Raw genomic sequence first — 17,113 nt, 5'->3', positions numbered from 1 at the left:
ACAAACTAGCTTAGATCTGAACAAGTCACGGGTTCAAATCTCTTCCACTGTTTGCCTGCCTCTACTGCGCAATCCAAGTTGAGAATAGATCTAATCCAAGCTCATTTTCCCTTGGCTTGTACTGCACAATCCTCATTGGCAATCTCAATCAATGATTGTGCAAATCTCATGCACAGCTATAGTCACAACTGATAGTAGTCTCACCCTTTCACCCACCTTTAACACTTGTCTCCACTGAACTGTCCATGCATTGAGTTAACTGATGTATTCTTTAGTTGATTTATGAGTTAATAATTAGTGAATTAATTAATAATTAATTCACATCACTCATCACTAGTGTATTTGGCAGTTAGACTAAATACAACTAGTTCAACTAAGTCAAACTGAACACAACTCCATCAACTCCTCAATCAACTCCACCAAACTCAATCACTTGAGTTCTAACTGAAGTCCATCATGCAATAGCTCAACTAACCCATAAGAAAAGCGTATTTCCTTCTGGCAGTTGCATGTGCCACATCCGTAGCTCGAACTGAAGTGTTGCAAGAGGATAAGATAATGTTTATAGTCCAAATATTATTAAGAGCTAATAATATTTGACTGTTCTATTTTTAGATTGGCAGTCTAAAAATAGACTCCGCCCATATGTTTAAAAATAGAAGTCCATCTATTTTTACCAACATGACCAATCATCCATAAATAGCATCCTGCAACTCATAGACCATGATCCATATGTCTAAAAATAGACTTTGCGCCAAAAATAGCCTGCGGGCCCACTTAGTGAAGGCGACTTCTTTTCACTAAGCTCCATCATCTTGTTGCATTTTCAACACTCCCTCTCAACAAGATATGGATTATCTGCAACCCCTATATTGCCTCTGTGGTATTCGAATTTGCTCCTGGTGAGCACCTTCGTCAAGATATCAACATCATGATCCTCCATGGGAATGTATGAAAGTAACATGATTCTCCGCTGCACACAATCTCTAATATGATGGTACCTGTTTCTGTCCGTTGGAATCCCTGCCTAATCTGCATCCATGAAGCCACATAGCTTCACCTCATCCTCCTGTCTGTACCACAATCCATATCCCGATGTGCCTATGAGATAACACAATACATGCTTGCCTGCCTTCCAGAAGAGCTTGGTTGGCTTAACCATAGCTTGTGAAAGCTGGTTAACAACATAGCATATATCGGGTCGTGTATTGACCAGATACATAAGCGACCCCACCAACTGTCGATAAACAGTGGCATCCACTACCTCTGCTGAAGTAGCATCCTCCTTCCTCTAACCTCCAGGAAGAGGAGTATCAACAGGCTTGCAGCCATGCATGTTGAACTTCTCCAGTATCTCCCAGGCATACTTACCCTGAGAAACAAATAGTCCATCACTGCGCTGCCAAATTTCCAATCCCAGGACATAATGAAGGAGGCCCAAGTCCTTCATCTCAAACTCTCTAGCAAGATCCTCCTTGCATGAAATTATCAACAGCTCATCTCCCGTCAAAATTAAATCATCTACATAAAGTACAATGATCAGCGACTTACCCTCCACCACAATCTGGTATAGGTTAGGATCCGCCTCACTCTTGGAGAATCCAAGTCCGGTGAAATAACTGTCTATCAGTGTGTACCAAGCACGAGGTGCTTGTTGCAACCCATATAGCACTCTCTTGAGCCTGCACACATGCGACTCGCTGCTGAAGATCTCAAAACCTTCGGGTTGCTCTATGTACACCTCCTCCTCAACGACTCTGTTGAGGAACACAGTCTTCACATCCATCTTATGAATGTGCCACCCCATCTACGCCGAGAGAGCAAGAATCGTCCGTATGGAAGAATACCTTGCGACAGGTGCAAAGGTCTCCTCATAATCAATCCCCTCTATCTGTGAAAGCCTCGGGCAACAAATCTTGCCTTGTACTTCTCCACACTCCCGTCAGCTTCCTGCTTCACTTTGTAGATCCATCTCGAACCCACCATTGATTTCCCCTCTGGTCTTGGGACAATCTATAATGCAATGTTTCTGACAGTCGAATCATACTCTTCCACCATGGCATCTACCCATGCGGGATCCTCCACAACTTCCTCGAAAGAGGATGGCTCAGTCATGACACATTTTCTCACAAGAGCCATGTATCCAGTGTACCGATCAACTGACTGTCTCTGTCTGCGCTGCGCTGTAGGTGGTCCTACAACCTTCTCTGCATCTTAAGCCAGTCGCTCAGCTTCTGTAGTGCGCTTTCGCCCTCTGATGGTTGGCGCTGCATGAGTGGTCTCTTCCACTCCATGAAATTCATCTTGTGGCTGATCTATGTCCTGAAGCTCATCCTTAGTAACTAATAGCTCCTCATCTGCATGCAAGTGTGGCTCCCTCTCAAGCGAACACTTCATGGCTTTCTCCTCCTGAAATTTGATATCCCGTCGCACAACAGTCTTGCGACTATCTGGCAAATACACACGATAGTTGTGGGGCGTATCAGTGTACCCCACAAATATCCCAACCTCTGCGGTTGACTCCAGCTTCTTCCTGGCATCCTTCGTCACATGCATGTAAACAGGAGAACCAAAAATCCTCAAATGGGAAATATCAGGCCTCTTACCAGAATAATCCTCCTCGGGTGTACTCATGCCAAGTATCTTGTGAGGACAACGGTTCTGCACATATACTGCAGTATTGCATGCCTCTGCCCACAAGTGAAGGGGTAGGCCCTGATCATGCAACATCGCTCGTGCAACACCCACGATTGTTCTGTTCTTCTGCTCAGCAACCCCGTTCTACTGTGGGTTATGGGGAGCTATGAGCTCTCTTTGAATCCCTTCTGTGCTGCAGAAGTCCTTGAACTCGCTAGAGATGAATTCACCACCATTTTCGCTCCTAAGAGCCTTCACCTTCTTCCTTGATTCCTTCTCGACCAGTGCTTTGAACTCACAGAACTTTGAGTATGTCTCGCTCTTCTTCTGCATGAAGAAGATCCAACACTTTCTAGAGAAATCATCAACAAAGATCACATAGTACTTGTGCTTTGCTGTTGAAGCTTCTGAGAAAGGTCCACACATGTTTGTGTGAATTATCTCAAGGATCGTTGTGGACTATCCTTCTCGTGAAAGGTGGCTTTCACAAATTTTCCCAAAGTACACCCCTTGCATTGATCTGACTGCGCAAGGGTGCCTTTAGGAAGCCCAGTAGAAATCTGCTGCAGTATCTTCAAGGCTCCATGGTGAAGGTGGCCCAATCTCCGATGCCACAGCTCGCCATCATCCCGGCTCACCAATCCTTCTGCCTTGCATGCCATTGCTGTGCAACCATCTACATGCAATTGATAAAGGTTCTTTACTCGAACCCATATCTTCCGGGTTTCTCCAGTTGTCTTACTGCGCAGGAAAGCCTTTCCATCGCTGAAGACAACATCATATCCTTGTCTTCTAACATCGCCACAGAGATAAGATTCTTCTTCAATCCTGGAACATGCATCACTTCCTTCAATACAAATGGTTTACCAGACTCCCTCTCAAAGGAAATGGTACCGATACCGATCACACTGTATCTACCATCATCGCCCATCTCGATGTGCACTCCAAGATCTTTCTCATCCAGATCAGAAAACAAATCTTGATCTCATGTCATGTGAAAAGATGCACCACTATCAAAGAACCATACCGATCCCATCACACTTGATACAAAGAATGCGATCAACAAAAAATCCAGCTCAAATTGTGAGGCTAAGGCCTCTCCTACTGCAGATCCAGCAGCTTGCCTATTTTTCTTCTTCTGCGGACAATTTGTGGCATAATGTCTGTGCTGGTGACAGTGAAAGCACTACACCTTGGACATGTCCTACTTTTTTCCTTTCACACCGGAATGAGAAGCTTTCATGTTCTTCCCCTTATTTGCTTTGGCAGCCAAAGCACAATTTTCTTCATCAGATGCCTTTGATGAAGATCCGTCCCAGGTATTCCGCCTGATCTCCTCTTGCACAAGATCAGACCAAAGTCTCTCCCATCTTGGCAATTTCTCCCGACCATTGACAGAGTCCTGATAGGAAGGCCAACTCTTTGGAAGACCAAGGAGAGCCAAGCTCACCAACTCCTCATCATCGACAATCACCCCCACACTTCCCAGCTCATCCCGACATTGGGTGAACTTCGTGAGATACTTGGGCATACTGTCTCCTTTCTCACACTTAATGTTTCTGAGTTTATCCTTGAGCACCAACTTCCTTTGGTCGCTCTTGCTTTGGAATAAATCTGTCAACGCTTTCCACATCAAATATGGAGAAGCCTTTCCATGCAAGCTGGATACAATGTGATCCTTCATGCCCTCCAACAGAATCCTTCGACACTTTGCTGTCTTCTTTTACCAAGCCTCAACGTGAGCAGCATCAGTAGGCTTTGGGACCTCAGCCTCTATGAATTCCTTCAACCCATTGTCATCTAACACCACCTCCATCCTGTCTTTCCATGCAATATAATTCGATCTGCCTTCAAGGGCATACTCCAATCGCAATCCGTTGAAAGACATTTCAACTTCGACACCAAGAAAACACTGCTGCAAATTCGGATTCCACCAGCTCAAAACTCAACCGCTTCTGATCTAAAATTCGTGAGAACAAAGTATTTCTCGTACAGAGATGGACTGTATGGGCATTTACCGGATATCTCACCTTCCAAAAGAAGGATGAATCCAGAGGCTACGTGGCCCGATTACAGACTCTGCCTGAAGAAATAAAATGTAATCACTTTCTGAATAATAGATCTGATGAACAACTTCGCTCCGATACCATGTAGAAACTTTTTCTACAAATCATCTAGCTCTGATACCATGTAGAAATTTTGAATAATATAACACTTATTCACAGAGATTATCTTGATTATACACTATTTGTGGAATGCATGCATAATACATAACCTCCTCTACGTTGATCATCAATTTGCGGAATTAAAAACAATCGCATGCGCACATTGAAACATCAATCACACATATCAACACAGTATGCACTGGGGAAAGCATACAGCTGAAAACCCCGAACTATCTGTATATTATAATGATAGAGAACATGTAACAAGTAAAACACTTCTCACAAGTATTCAATACTATCTCCACCTACTACACACAAACTAGTTCAGATCTGAACAAGTCACGGGTTCAAATCTCCTCCACTGTTTGCCTGCCTCTACTGCGCAATCCAAGTTGAGAATAGATCTAATCCAAGCTCGTTTTCCCTTGGCTTGTACTGCGCAATCCTCATTGGCAATCTCAATCAATGATTGTGCAAATCTCATGCACAACTATAGTCACAACTGATAGTAGTCTCACCCTTTCACCCACCTCTAACACTTGTCTCCACTGAACTGTCCATGCACTGAGTTAACTGATGTATTCTTTAGTTGATTTATGAGTTAATAATTAGTGAATTAATTAATAATTAATTCACATCACTCATCACTAGTGTATTTGGCAGTTAGACTAAATACAACTAGTTCAACTAAGTCAAACTGAACACAACTCCATCAACTCCTCAATCAACTCCACCAAGCTCAATCACTTGAGTTCTAACTGAAGTCCATCATGCAATAGCTCAACTAACCCATAGGAAAAGCGTATTTCCTTCTGGCAGTTGCATGTTCCACATCCGTAGCTGGAAGTGAAGTGCTGCAAGAGGATAAGATAATGTTTATAGTCCAAATATTATTAAGAGCTAATAATATTCGACTGTTCTATTTTTAGATTGGCAATCTAAAAATAAACTCCGCCCATATGTCTAAAAATAGAAGTCCATCTATTTTTACCAACATGACCAATCATCCATAAATAGCATCCTACAACTCATAGAACATGATCCATATGTCTAAAAATAGACATAGTCTAAAAATAGACTTTGCGCCAAAAATAGCCTGCGGGCCCACTTAGTGAAGGCAACTTCTTTTCACTAAGCTCCATCATCTTGTTGCATTTTCAACACTACTCGCTTTTTGTGGTTATTACTCTTTTTTTTTTTTTTTTTTTCGAGGAAAATAGAGTTCGTAATTTCTATTAAAGAGAAATAATAGAGATTACATGTTGTTGATGCCTAGGCATATGCAGTAGTGTGGTTTTACCACTGTTCCAAAATTTACATAATAAATACTTCCTGTAGGTGTCACTGAGGATACAATGGTTCTGTATCCGACAAAAATATGTAACAGTATCCCATAAAATACCATAAATAAACAGAGTTTTGAGGTATATGAGCCCTCATGCTGTGAAATAAAAATATAGAGCCGATCAGTGCTACGCTGTTATATACAGAAATATTAGACAAGTAGATCAAAAATTTTAGATGGGGAGGATGTCCCCCTTTTGATGGCCGTCGATATATGGACGATGATAGAATCTGTGCATCCCCTCTGGTTTGTATTCTTCAATCATCCAGTCTCCTAGAGGACGATCCGCCGCTTCTTTCGAGAGCTGGTCAGCAGTTGCATTTCTTTCCCTGTAGATGTGAGAAACAGTGATATGGTCAAAATGTGTTTTTAAAAAAACAATTTCTTCCAAGATGTGTTTCAAAGAATATGCATGACAGATAGATTTATTATTTTCCCAATCAATCACAATCTTTGAGTCCCCAAAGATTTGTATTTGTCAACAGCTTTTGGATAGAGCAAAGTATAGAAGATGTCTCAATGTGATAAGCTCAGCATGGTTATTGGTACCCGGGCCGAGCCCCAATCTCAGGTGAAAATAATGTGCCTCTATTAGGTGAAGTAATATCCCCCCTCCACAACCATGCGCTGGTGCTGCCCCGTCGAAGTACGCCCAAGGCATATCCCTGTTAATGAGTTCGGGCAAGATATTCCTGGGTGTGTTAAATTTATATTCAAAAGGAATTTCCATGTATGCTGCACAAATGGATGGCGGAAGTAGCTGCCAGTTGACCCTGCCATCCTCAAAAATAATGGCATTACGCTTGTTCCAAATGAACCAGGATACCACAAGCGGTAAGTTCCTGGCCTTTTCAGTAGTCACCGCAGTCCACCACTGTTCCCAGGCTGTGGTTATATCTGCAGCGTGCCAGACAGTGGTTATGTTGAGGGCCTGATTGACTTGCTGCCATATGTCCATTGTGACCTCGCAGGAGAGGAATAAGTGGGGCGTTGATTCCTCCTCTTTTCTGCAGAGAACGCACCAAGTAGGTCCAGCGAAAGCCCGATTTTTGAGGGTAGCGCCTGTAGGAAGCTTGTCTGCTAGAATGTTCCACATTAGAAGTCTGGCCCTTGGCTGAGCTTGAAGTTGCCAGATATCTTTCCACCAGTTTTTTTGTATGTCAGGTTTCTTGGCCTCGATGATCTTTAGGTAGCCGAGCTTTGGTGCATAAATACCAGATTTAGCAGGTTCCCATATTATTTCATCTTCCTCCTCATGAAGCTTAATGTGAGATTCTGTAAGTGCCTGAATATATCTTTGCCAATGTTCAGTCCATTCATCTGTCAGGTGCCACTGTCTATCCGTGACCCATGCCTGTGTGAAGATGGTAGATCGTTGAGGATCACCAATCTGTGCCAGATATTTGATGCCCCCGTTGTTGAGATGTCGGATCAGACCTTCCGGCAGAAGGTGAGCGTTCCCTGAACCAGGCCAAGGGTCTAAGCCTATACGGACCTGTGCTCCATTGCCAATTTTCCATAGAAGGTTATCTCGGATGAGTGGCATTGCTTTCAGTGTGGCCCTCCAGATCGCGGAGATGCCCTGATGGTTCCAAGTGGGTTTGCGAAGCCATTCAACGATGTTGGAGGGCCAAATATATTTTTGATGTATTACTTCCGCCCATAAGCTGTCCATCTTAAGGAGTGACCAGCCCTGCTTCGCTGTTAACACTTGTGCGAATTCTGAAAGAGATTTTAGACCCCACCCACCCCATCTCTTTGGCATGGAGACGAGGGACCATCTTGTCCAAGCAAAAATCTTTCCCTTTTTATTGCCACTCCACAGGAACCTGTTGCAGATTTGTTGTATTTTCTGAAGGATGCCTTTTGGAATCCATGTGAGGGACATCCAGTAGACTGGGGTGGCCTCAAGTACTGATTTGATCAATAGTAATCTACCAGCTTTTGACAGAAGTCGATGTTGCCAACAGATGATCCTTTTTTCAATTTTATTGATGAGCCAAGACCAGTGTGCAGATTTATATCCATCCGGCCTTAATCTGAAGCCAAGGTATTTGATTCCTTCCAGCAAGTTATTTTCCAAGAAGGGGAAGTACTGGATTGCCAGCTGAGTTTCCTGTTGTGTGCATCTCATCATGGATCTAGTGGATTTGTCCCTGTTGATTTCCATACCGGTGGCTTTACAGAAGAGTAGTAGAATATCATTTAATGCAATGATGTCTCGGATACTACCATTGAGAAAGATTAGAATATCGTCAACAAACAGTAGATGGGTGAGAGAGTACTGTTCAGTGATTTTGAGACCACAGAGGTCACCATTCCTTTTTGCTGTCGCAATGAGCCTACTCAGTCCCTCCATAACAATTAGAAAGAGTAGGGGGGAAAGAGGGCAGCATTGCCTGATTCCCCTGTTAATGTAAAAATGGGCAGAGGCTGCACCATTTATAAGAATGGCGAAAGAGACAGAAGATACACACCCCATAATCCAGTTTATGAACAAATGGGGAAAGCCCAGATGGGTAAGAATCATCTTAAGGTAGAGCCAGTTTACCTTATCAAAAGCCTTTGCAAGATCAATCTTAAGTGAAATACCTTTGAGGTTCTTCATCTTTATGGAGTGTAGAGCTTCCTGAGCAGTGCCTATGGCCTCTTGGATGTGGTGATTTTGGAGGAAGGCAAATTGTTCTGCAGATATATGTGTGGACAGAATAGGTTTAATGCGGTTGGTTATGATTTTGGAAATGATTTTGTAGAGACAATTACAGAGGGAGATAGGGCTAAAATCATTGAAGGATGTGGGGTCATCGGATTTGGGAATCAGGGCAATGAAGGTCTGGTTCATAGGCGGATGTATGTGCCTCGAGATCCTGCTCTCCTCAACTACTTCCAATAAGTCCTCACCCAGCAGATCATAAAAAGCCAGGTAGAATTCCACTGGCCAGCCATCTGGCCCTGAGCTCTTATCTTTCTTAAACCATTTGAGAGTACTTTCCAGCTCTTGTGTAGTGACCGGTTGATTGAGGTCTTCAATATCTTCCTGTCCAACAAACCGAGGGAACTTTTCTGCAAGTCTGATGATGTCTGGAAGATTGACAATATTCGGCGCCGAGAATAGACGCTTGAAGTGTGTTACCCCCAAACTAGCAAGTTGCTGGTGTGTGGTAGCCCATCCATCTGGTTCCCTTGGTAGCCTCCATATGGTATTTGATGCCTTTCTACCATTGGCAAGATTGTGAAAGAATTTTGTGTTACTGTCCCCAGCTTTGAGCCAAATGGCTCTGCTTTTAAGCCTCCAAAGCTCCTCCTTTTCTTGTAATATCTTTGCTTTTTGCCCAAACAATTGGCTTAATTGAGTTTTGGAAACATCGGATTGATATCCAGCCCCTCTCTCATCAGTCAATAGAGCTATCTGTGCTTCAGTGTCCTTCAGTACCTGTTCGTCTCTGTTCCGCTTTGTTCGCGCCCAGGTCTCTGTCATTACTTTAAGCTTCTTTAATCTATCACAAAAATCCATTGCTTTCCTCTGATCCCGCAGTGGGGGCTGTGATGCCCAGAAATCCGTGACCATCTTGATGTATTCCGGATCTTGGAGAAATCCAGCAAAAAATTTAAAGGGGGGGCGCGGCTTTGAATTTTTGTCACTGATCTGAAGTAGAATCGGGTGGTGATCTGATAGACCCCCAGAGCTGACCCATTGTGTGTATAGTGGAAGAAACTGTATCAGATCCTCGTGCATCATATATCTATCTAGTCGCCGCCCCAGAGCGGCCTCTCCTGTACGCTGATTGTGCCAAGTAGGAAGCTTTTTGTTCATGGGGATGTCTACAAGGTGATGTGCGTCTAATAGCATACTCATTTGATCCGCAATAGGATCACACTGTGCATGATGACCCCAGGATTCTCCAACCCCCAATGAGAAATTGAAGTCGCCCCCTATCACTGTATTATGAGTAATATGGTTACCATTTAGGAAGTCTTGCCAAAATGGTAGTCTATTCTGATTAGGCCCATAAATATTGATAATTCTGATTGGGATGCCCAGGTCTCCCATGATTATGTCCATACCGAGGAAGCCTCTACCCCCCCAAACAGAGAGTAGCCTGCTTTTCCTTGGGTTTATACCAATGAGCAGTCCGCCAGATCAACCACACGCATCCAATCCATGTATAACCCAGCCTGGAAGCATAGCTTGTAGGCATCTTACCGCCACCTCGGAAGTGCAGAGCGTTTCTTTTAGGAGAATGATATCACTTCTAGATTCATGCAAGAGTCTTTTCAGAGCCAGTCGTTTTTTGGGGTTGGCTAGTCCCCTGCAGTTGTAGGAGAGCCAGATGATGGGGCACCGCAGGTCATGGGCTCAATAGCTCTAAGTGCCCGTTCAATAGTAAACTGACACCCCATGGCAACATCCGCAACAGCATTTAGCTTTGCTGAAGAGATTTGAGAAGGTCTGCCTCGCTTTTGTTTGCGATGGCGACCAGGGGATGATCCCAGGCCTAGAATTCTAGGCCGTGCATGGGTTCTCAGGTGATAGTGATGAGAACCAGATCCCACCGGGGAGGATGGTGAGTCAGGACAGCCCAATGCCAGATTGTGAGAGGGAGGAGTGGTAGAGAAAGTGGGTGGAGGAGGGGCAATGGTGCAAAGTATGGAGGGGAGGGAGACAAACTCAGAGTGGGATGCTTGCAAAGGAGAGTTCACAAATGATTTCATATCATTAGAGAAAGAGTGTGAAAAGTTGGGGGAGGAAGTATTACCCGGATGAGTAGGTGCAGCCTCCGCCGAATTTGGAGCAGCCTCAGCAGTCTTGGAGCGTGTACGCGGCGGTCCTGGTGTGGCCGGTGCCTTCCTTCGAGCGTTCTTTTTAGTGCTAACCCCCGTCTTCTTGGATGGAGTCTCCTATTGAGCCTGCTCGCCTTCCGAAGGTATATGAACTCCAGCATTCTGTTCCACAGTGGTCTGCTGACGAGGTCCTTTGGTGTCTTCAGAAGTCACCCCCGAATTCAGAGGACAATCCTTATAGAGATGGCCAATTTTATGGCATCTTCGGCAACGGAATGGAACGCCTTCGTAATCAAGTGGCTGTTTGTGAGATACATGACTGTGATGCAGGGTGATTTTTTCTTCTAACCCTGGTCCGGTGTCCAAGTGGACAAGTATTCGAGCCATTGTCCTGATGCCCGTTTTCTCGTAAGATCTGTCGTGCTCCAGGTAAGTGCCTAGAGTGTCCCCAATTTTTTTAAAGGCATACTGGTTCCAAAATTGCCATGGCAGACTAGGAAGGCACACCCAAATGGGCCCAGCCTCCAATTTTTCCCGTTCCGGGTCGAAAAGGGGATCCCACCGCTTGAGCATGACTGGAGCTAGTTCAATGTGCCAATATTGGGAGAGGATCCACTGGGTGTATTCAGGCCGGTGGAAATGTAAGGCGAACCAGCCCCTCGTGAGAACCATAATGTCTGGAAGTTCCTTAAAAAATGATCCCCATATCTCCTCCACCCAGAGCTTGAGTCGCTCCGCAGTGTATGTTCTACCACGGACCCTTCCAACCAGGACCTTGCGAGCAGCATCCATCACATCCGGCAGCGGTGCTTCAGACCCAAAATTGATGTTGAAATCTGAATCAATTGCTCGGAGGCATCTGCCCTTTGTTACCTTCTCTGAGCGCTTGCTAAATGGAATCTCCTTTAGAAGTTTACGGCACGGGTCAGTAGAGCTATGCTGTGCGGAACCAGCGAAGCAAACCGGTAGCGGCGGGGTAGTGAAGCAGCCCGAGCGAATCGGAGTATGAGGAGTTGAATTGCTAGTGCCCGGGAAAAGGGATACGGAGGGGTGGAGGGAGGGCTATTGGGCCTGCGGCATAAAGGATACAGAGGGTGATTGTGAGCTAGATGGCGGCGGAGGCGGAGGGGGCGGGGGTAATGCAGGGCGGAATTGGTACTGGAGCGGAGCGTCAAGAAAGGGCGAGTTATGAAAGCATGAGCCCAATAACTGTGCCGTCGCAGGGGATAGTGGCGGGCAGTCGAGAGGTGAAGAGTCCGCTGGGGTGAAGAATGGAGATTTGTTTTTCCCATTATTCGACAAGTGTGGCTGCAGAGACGAAGCACCTGTCTCGAAACCCAGAGTAACACTCTGCGGGATCATATGGGGCCTCTTTGGATGAGCCCATATGTCTTGGTGAGGCGTGGGGTCTGCCTCATAGACAACTAAATCTTCATCGCCCATGCTGTCTGTCGGTGAGAATGCCAAAACGGGAATCGATCGGGGAACCGGCTAGCGGAAAGGAGGGAGGGGTCAGTGCGTCAGAGGAGCCAGGAGGGGACCGCAGGGTATAAAACAAAGCTCCGAGGAACCCGAAATCGTTGTCGCAATTGCTGTCGCCAGTGCTCCCATAACCCAATAGCCCAAAACTGCTAGTTGCCTTGGGAAACCGTCTCTGTGACAAACCCTAGGTTAGGGTTCCACCATTGTTACCGCCTTCGAGCTTCGTCGGTAGCCTGGTTCTACTTAAGGCATATGTTATCATGTGTGGTTATTACTCGATTATATAACTTGCTTATTAGATTTACTATCAGGTTCATTCTACTCAACCACTTGTTATACTAATTCTATGGCATTAGTTGTGCAATCGACACACTGGAAAATATTTCAATTCCATGCCAACCCACCTTATTGTTTTCACCACTGTGCACCTATGGGTAGATTTTTCATAATTCCCATTCTTCCAGTGATTATGGCTTCCTCAATTTAGTTGGATATGAGCAGATGCCCCTCCATCTTAGTTCTCCATTAGTAGTTGGATTAATGTAATCCTCTCTCTACCCTATGGTGATGTTATATAGCTGATCTATCACACCCTCATCCAAGTCTTCTTCCACCTTATCAATGAATCTTTTCCATGAGATTCTATGATAACAGTGCCACATTCTCTTCTATCATATTGTAAATACTTCTTATCATAATTTGAACAATGATATAAAGATCAATTGGGCATATAATAGTCATTAGACATGAGAGAGTCATGAGGAAGTTCAAGAGTCATGAGTGTAGGTAAAAGGTCACGATAGGTGAAAAGTCACCTCATTTCTATAAATATACCCTCATTATCCATTTGTAGTGGACTTTAGCACTTGAGATAGGACTAGCATTAGATAGCTAATTTGTGTTCAAGGACCTAGAGGCACTCAACTCCTAACAACTAGTAGGGTGAGTTGTAGTGAGGTTAGGGTTTTTCTTTAGAAAATGATATGAGTAGCCCATGTTCCGTTGTCAGGATTTGATGTTTTGCAGGACATGTACTTATATTTTTAGTAGCATTAATAAGAAGCTCTCCTCTTTTGTCATTGGTTCCCATTCACTCCCATGGTGGTTGTAATGGATATTTTGTATTTCCATTATGTGTGTATGTGTGATTGAATGTTTTTTTTTGACAATGTTCGGGTGCTATGTATTGATCTGAAAAGAAGAGGAGGCAGATTGCCTTACATAAGATGCTTCAAGAGCATTTTGTTGCCAAGGAGTCACAAAAAGGGATATTTCCTTGGTTCTTACTTTGATTGGATTGTGCCTATTGCTGCTTATACTACTGTAAACTTTAACATATTGCCGACCCCAAAATTTACATTTACAAAGCATGACTAATCAATCTCAATATGGCTCATCTTTCTTGCAGTTGATCCCTCTGGATCCTGTTCAGCTTCAATTGGTTTGGCGCTGGAGGAGGAAGTGGCATCTTTCTTTTCCATCATTTGCTTGAGTGTTTCGATCCTTTCTTCTGCGTGGCTGCATCTGTTGTGCAGATTATTGAACTGCTCGTGAAGGGTGTGGACCCTGTGCAAAAAGAGGTTCATCTCCGCTCTATATTTTTCATGGAGGATCTTGACTTGTTCTGCGAGCCGGTTCTCCAAACTATGCACCTGGTCCTCCAGAGCCCTCTGTTGAGCTCGAACTTCTTCAAACTCAGCTTGCAGGTCTCGGCAGTGGAAGCATTGTTCAGGACGCTCCATTGATCTCTTTAACTGATTGGTGGCGCTGCTCCTTTGCTTGTCTTCTTGCTTCTGTCGATTTGCCTTGCTGTTATTAAGACCAACAATACTCAGATTCTCGGAAATGCTGAGAACGCTTGGGAGAAGGTGATCAGGCTGATTGTAGCTATCGCTGATTTCGCAGGAAGAAGCGCGACGAAGCTCTGAATAGGCTTCAAAAGCGATTCCTTTCTCTGTCTTACAACAATAGACTTCAAGTGTGGGGTGTTTAGTTTGCATAACATGGATATATAAAGAGTTTCTCTGTCTGCGAGAATGGAAAGGAGAGCTGCACATCCCGATATTTCTCTGACTCGTCCAGCGCATATCTTGACCCAAATTGATTTTTTGATGGCGAGGACGATCTTCTGCGCTATGAATCTTGATTCCCATGCCCTGAACTGGTTGCTTGATCAAACTTTTGACACAATTTCTCCCATCCTTATCTGTTCTGTCCTCTGTTTTACTGATTTGCTGGCTGTGGCAGATTCTATTGGGTGTGGTGCCCCGCGTGCTGATTGGATGTATGACTTTCATGGCAGTGGTTGGATGGTTAGAGTATCATTGCAGCTGAGCTGGCCTTTAGGACGAGCACAGGCCTTGCTAGCGTGACGGTCAGCTTCCTTATTGAGATCCCTTAGGATATGGTAGTAGTGGGCTTCCTCCAGCATACCATGAAGAATTTGATTCCTGTTGTTAATTTGTTGCAGCAGAGTATTCGGCGAATTTTGCTTTTGTTCCATAAGCCGGATTATGATCGCAGAGTCGCCAAAGACATTAACCTTAGTGATTCCCAGATTGATTACTTGGTTGAGACCTTGATATAGGGCCAGACCTTCAGCCCTATTGTTTGAGAGGTCGCCCAATCCCCATTCGAAATGCAGAATAGGCACACCATTTGCGTTGCATATGAGACCTCCTGCGCCTGCTTGGCCAGGATTAGATTTTGAGGCACCATCGAAAAACAGGCAGTATCTGTTGCATTTTCTCAACCATAGAGAAAATTCCTCTTCCTTAAGCCTAAGTTTCCAAGCCGTAGATGACTCCTTCAGGTTTGATTTTTCTTTTTCTAATTCCTGGGAGCTGGTGGTGCTACTGTGTCCATAATTAATCAAGTTTCTTTCTTCTACACTGTAATTACTGAAATTGATTTTACTGTGATTGCGAATTGTGACAGCTTCCACCGCAAGACTCATGGCTTTGTGACACATGGTTCTGGTGTTATGTCCTTTGTCTTGGAAAACTTTCTTATTTCTAGCTAACCATATGCTCCAAAGGAGTGTTAGTGGTAATGTGTTCCATATCCTCTGTGATAATTTACTCTTTTTGCTCTTCCATGGGCAAAGTTTCTTCCAGCTATGGACTGTCTCTGCTATGAGTGGCTTTGGATTCCATTCGACTTCCCCAACTGAAGCTATCTCCTTCCAACATTTTACAGCAACTTGGCAGTCTAAGAACAAGTGCTGCATAGTTTCTTCTGCTTGGCAACAAATTAAGCACCTGGAAGGGCCCAGAATGCCCCTTTTTTTTAAGTTCTCAGCTGTTAAGATTTTACCTTTCACGAGAAGCCAACAAAAGAATTTTACTTTTGGAGGGGCTTCCGCCTTCCAAACTAATCTCCAATGATTCCAGATGTCCTGTGGGAAGGCGCTTTCACATAGGCGATGGTACCCTGCTTTAGCTGTGTACATGGTTCCCGAAGGATCCCAGCGGTAGCTATCTGTTCCTCCTCTATATATCGGAGCCTTGCTATGCAGTTGGTTCCTTAGTGCATTGAAACTAGTTTCCAAATCCCTTGGATATTCCGGCAGAGTCGAGCCTGTCCAAACTTGGGAGGGGTTTCCCCACTGAGCAATTTGAGCTAGACACCATATGCCTCTGCTATTTAGCCAGTTTATGGCTGGAATTGCATCTGCATTGGACCCTATAGGGTTCTGGCCTAGGATTCTGTCTCTAGAAATACTGATGCTGCTTCCCCCTCCTGGTACTTTTGATATGTGTTGGGTCATAATTGGGATTATTTTCTTACATAATTTCCAGATGTTGGAGCTGTCCCTGATGGGGATATTGGATTCCAAGAGCTTATGCCTAGTACTATTGAGATACTTGGCTTCTAAAACTGATTTCCACCAAGCTGTGTCCCCTGTGATTAGTCTCCAAACAATTTTAGCCCCGAGAGCTAAATTCAAAAGTTTTGGAGACCTTATTCCAAGACCTCCTTTTTCCTGGGGTTGGATGACGGATTTCCAGCCAACCAGGTTAAATTTTTTCTTTTCCGATTTCCCTCCTTGCCAGAGGAAATGTCTAAGGGCCTTTTCCAATTTATGATGGAAAACCATTGGAGCTTGTATCAATGAAAATCGATAGATGGGAAGAGAGACCAAACCTGATTTGAGAAGGACAAGACGTCCAGCTGGGTTGAGCCACATAGTTCCCCATTGCTGGATTTTCCTTTTGATTTTGTCGAGGATCTCATTCCATGTTTCGATCTTCAGGGGTCCTGTACTCACCGGCATACCAAGATAGATGAAGTGACTCCATTCAAGCTTGTATGAGACCTCTAATATATTTGCGATGCTGTGAATGGTGTGAGCTGTTACATTCCATCCATAGATGCAACTTTTAACTTGATTAATTTTCCCTCCAGAGCAGTCCATGAATTGATCCATAATCTTTTTGAATCGCCTTGCAATGGTGTTCGAGGCTCCACCCATCAAGAGGGTGTCGTCAGCGAATTGGGAATGGTTGATATTCTTCGTGCCTTGCTCGAATTGGATACCTGTGATGAGACCTATTCTTCGGTGGTAGTCCAAGGCTTTGCTAAGGGATTCAGCCATGAGGATGAATAAGTAAGGGGACAAGGGGCAGCCTTGCCTGAGGCCTCGGGTGGATTGAAAGGCTACACAAGATCTTCCATTCACCAAAGGGGAAACCCAGGGGTT

At 44.5% G+C, this 17,113-nt stretch overlaps 1 protein-coding gene across 1 annotated transcript; it reads right to left on the bottom strand.

Moving 5' to 3' along the window:
* Window positions 1–6,625: 6,625 nt before the first annotated feature.
* On the bottom strand, window positions 6,626–10,198 carry LOC149152385 (uncharacterized). Its single transcript, XM_089443457.1, has 3 exons — window positions 9,486–10,198; window positions 9,049–9,362; window positions 6,626–8,580 (listed from the first exon to the last, which is right to left on the bottom strand). The coding sequence occupies exons 1-3, from the start codon at window positions 10,196–10,198 to the stop codon at window positions 6,626–6,628; spliced, it is 2,982 nt and encodes a 993-aa protein (XP_089299583.1).
* Window positions 10,199–17,113: the final 6,915 nt, after the last annotated feature.

Source organism: Pinus tabuliformis, chromosome 9 (genome assembly GCF_031772625.1).
Source record: "Pinus tabuliformis cultivar Carrire ecotype Pingquan chromosome 9, CPIR1, whole genome shotgun sequence".
Taxonomy (NCBI): domain Eukaryota; kingdom Viridiplantae; phylum Streptophyta; class Pinopsida; order Pinales; family Pinaceae; genus Pinus; species Pinus tabuliformis.
Note: the sequence above shows the minus strand (reverse complement) of the source record. Positions and strands in the feature narration are given on the sequence as shown.

Coding starts and splice junctions, on each gene's coding strand:
- LOC149152385 (XM_089443457.1), bottom strand. CDS start 10,198: ATGGGAGACCTGGGCATCCCAATCAGAATTATCAATATTTATGGGCCT. Junction 9,363..9,485: donor AAAACTCAATTAAGCCAATT/GTTTGGGCAAAA, acceptor TGCCAATGGTAG/AAAGGCATCAAATACCATAT. Junction 8,581..9,048: donor GGCTTTTTATGATCTGCTGG/GTGAGGACTTAT, acceptor TAAATGGTGCAG/CCTCTGCCCATTTTTACATT.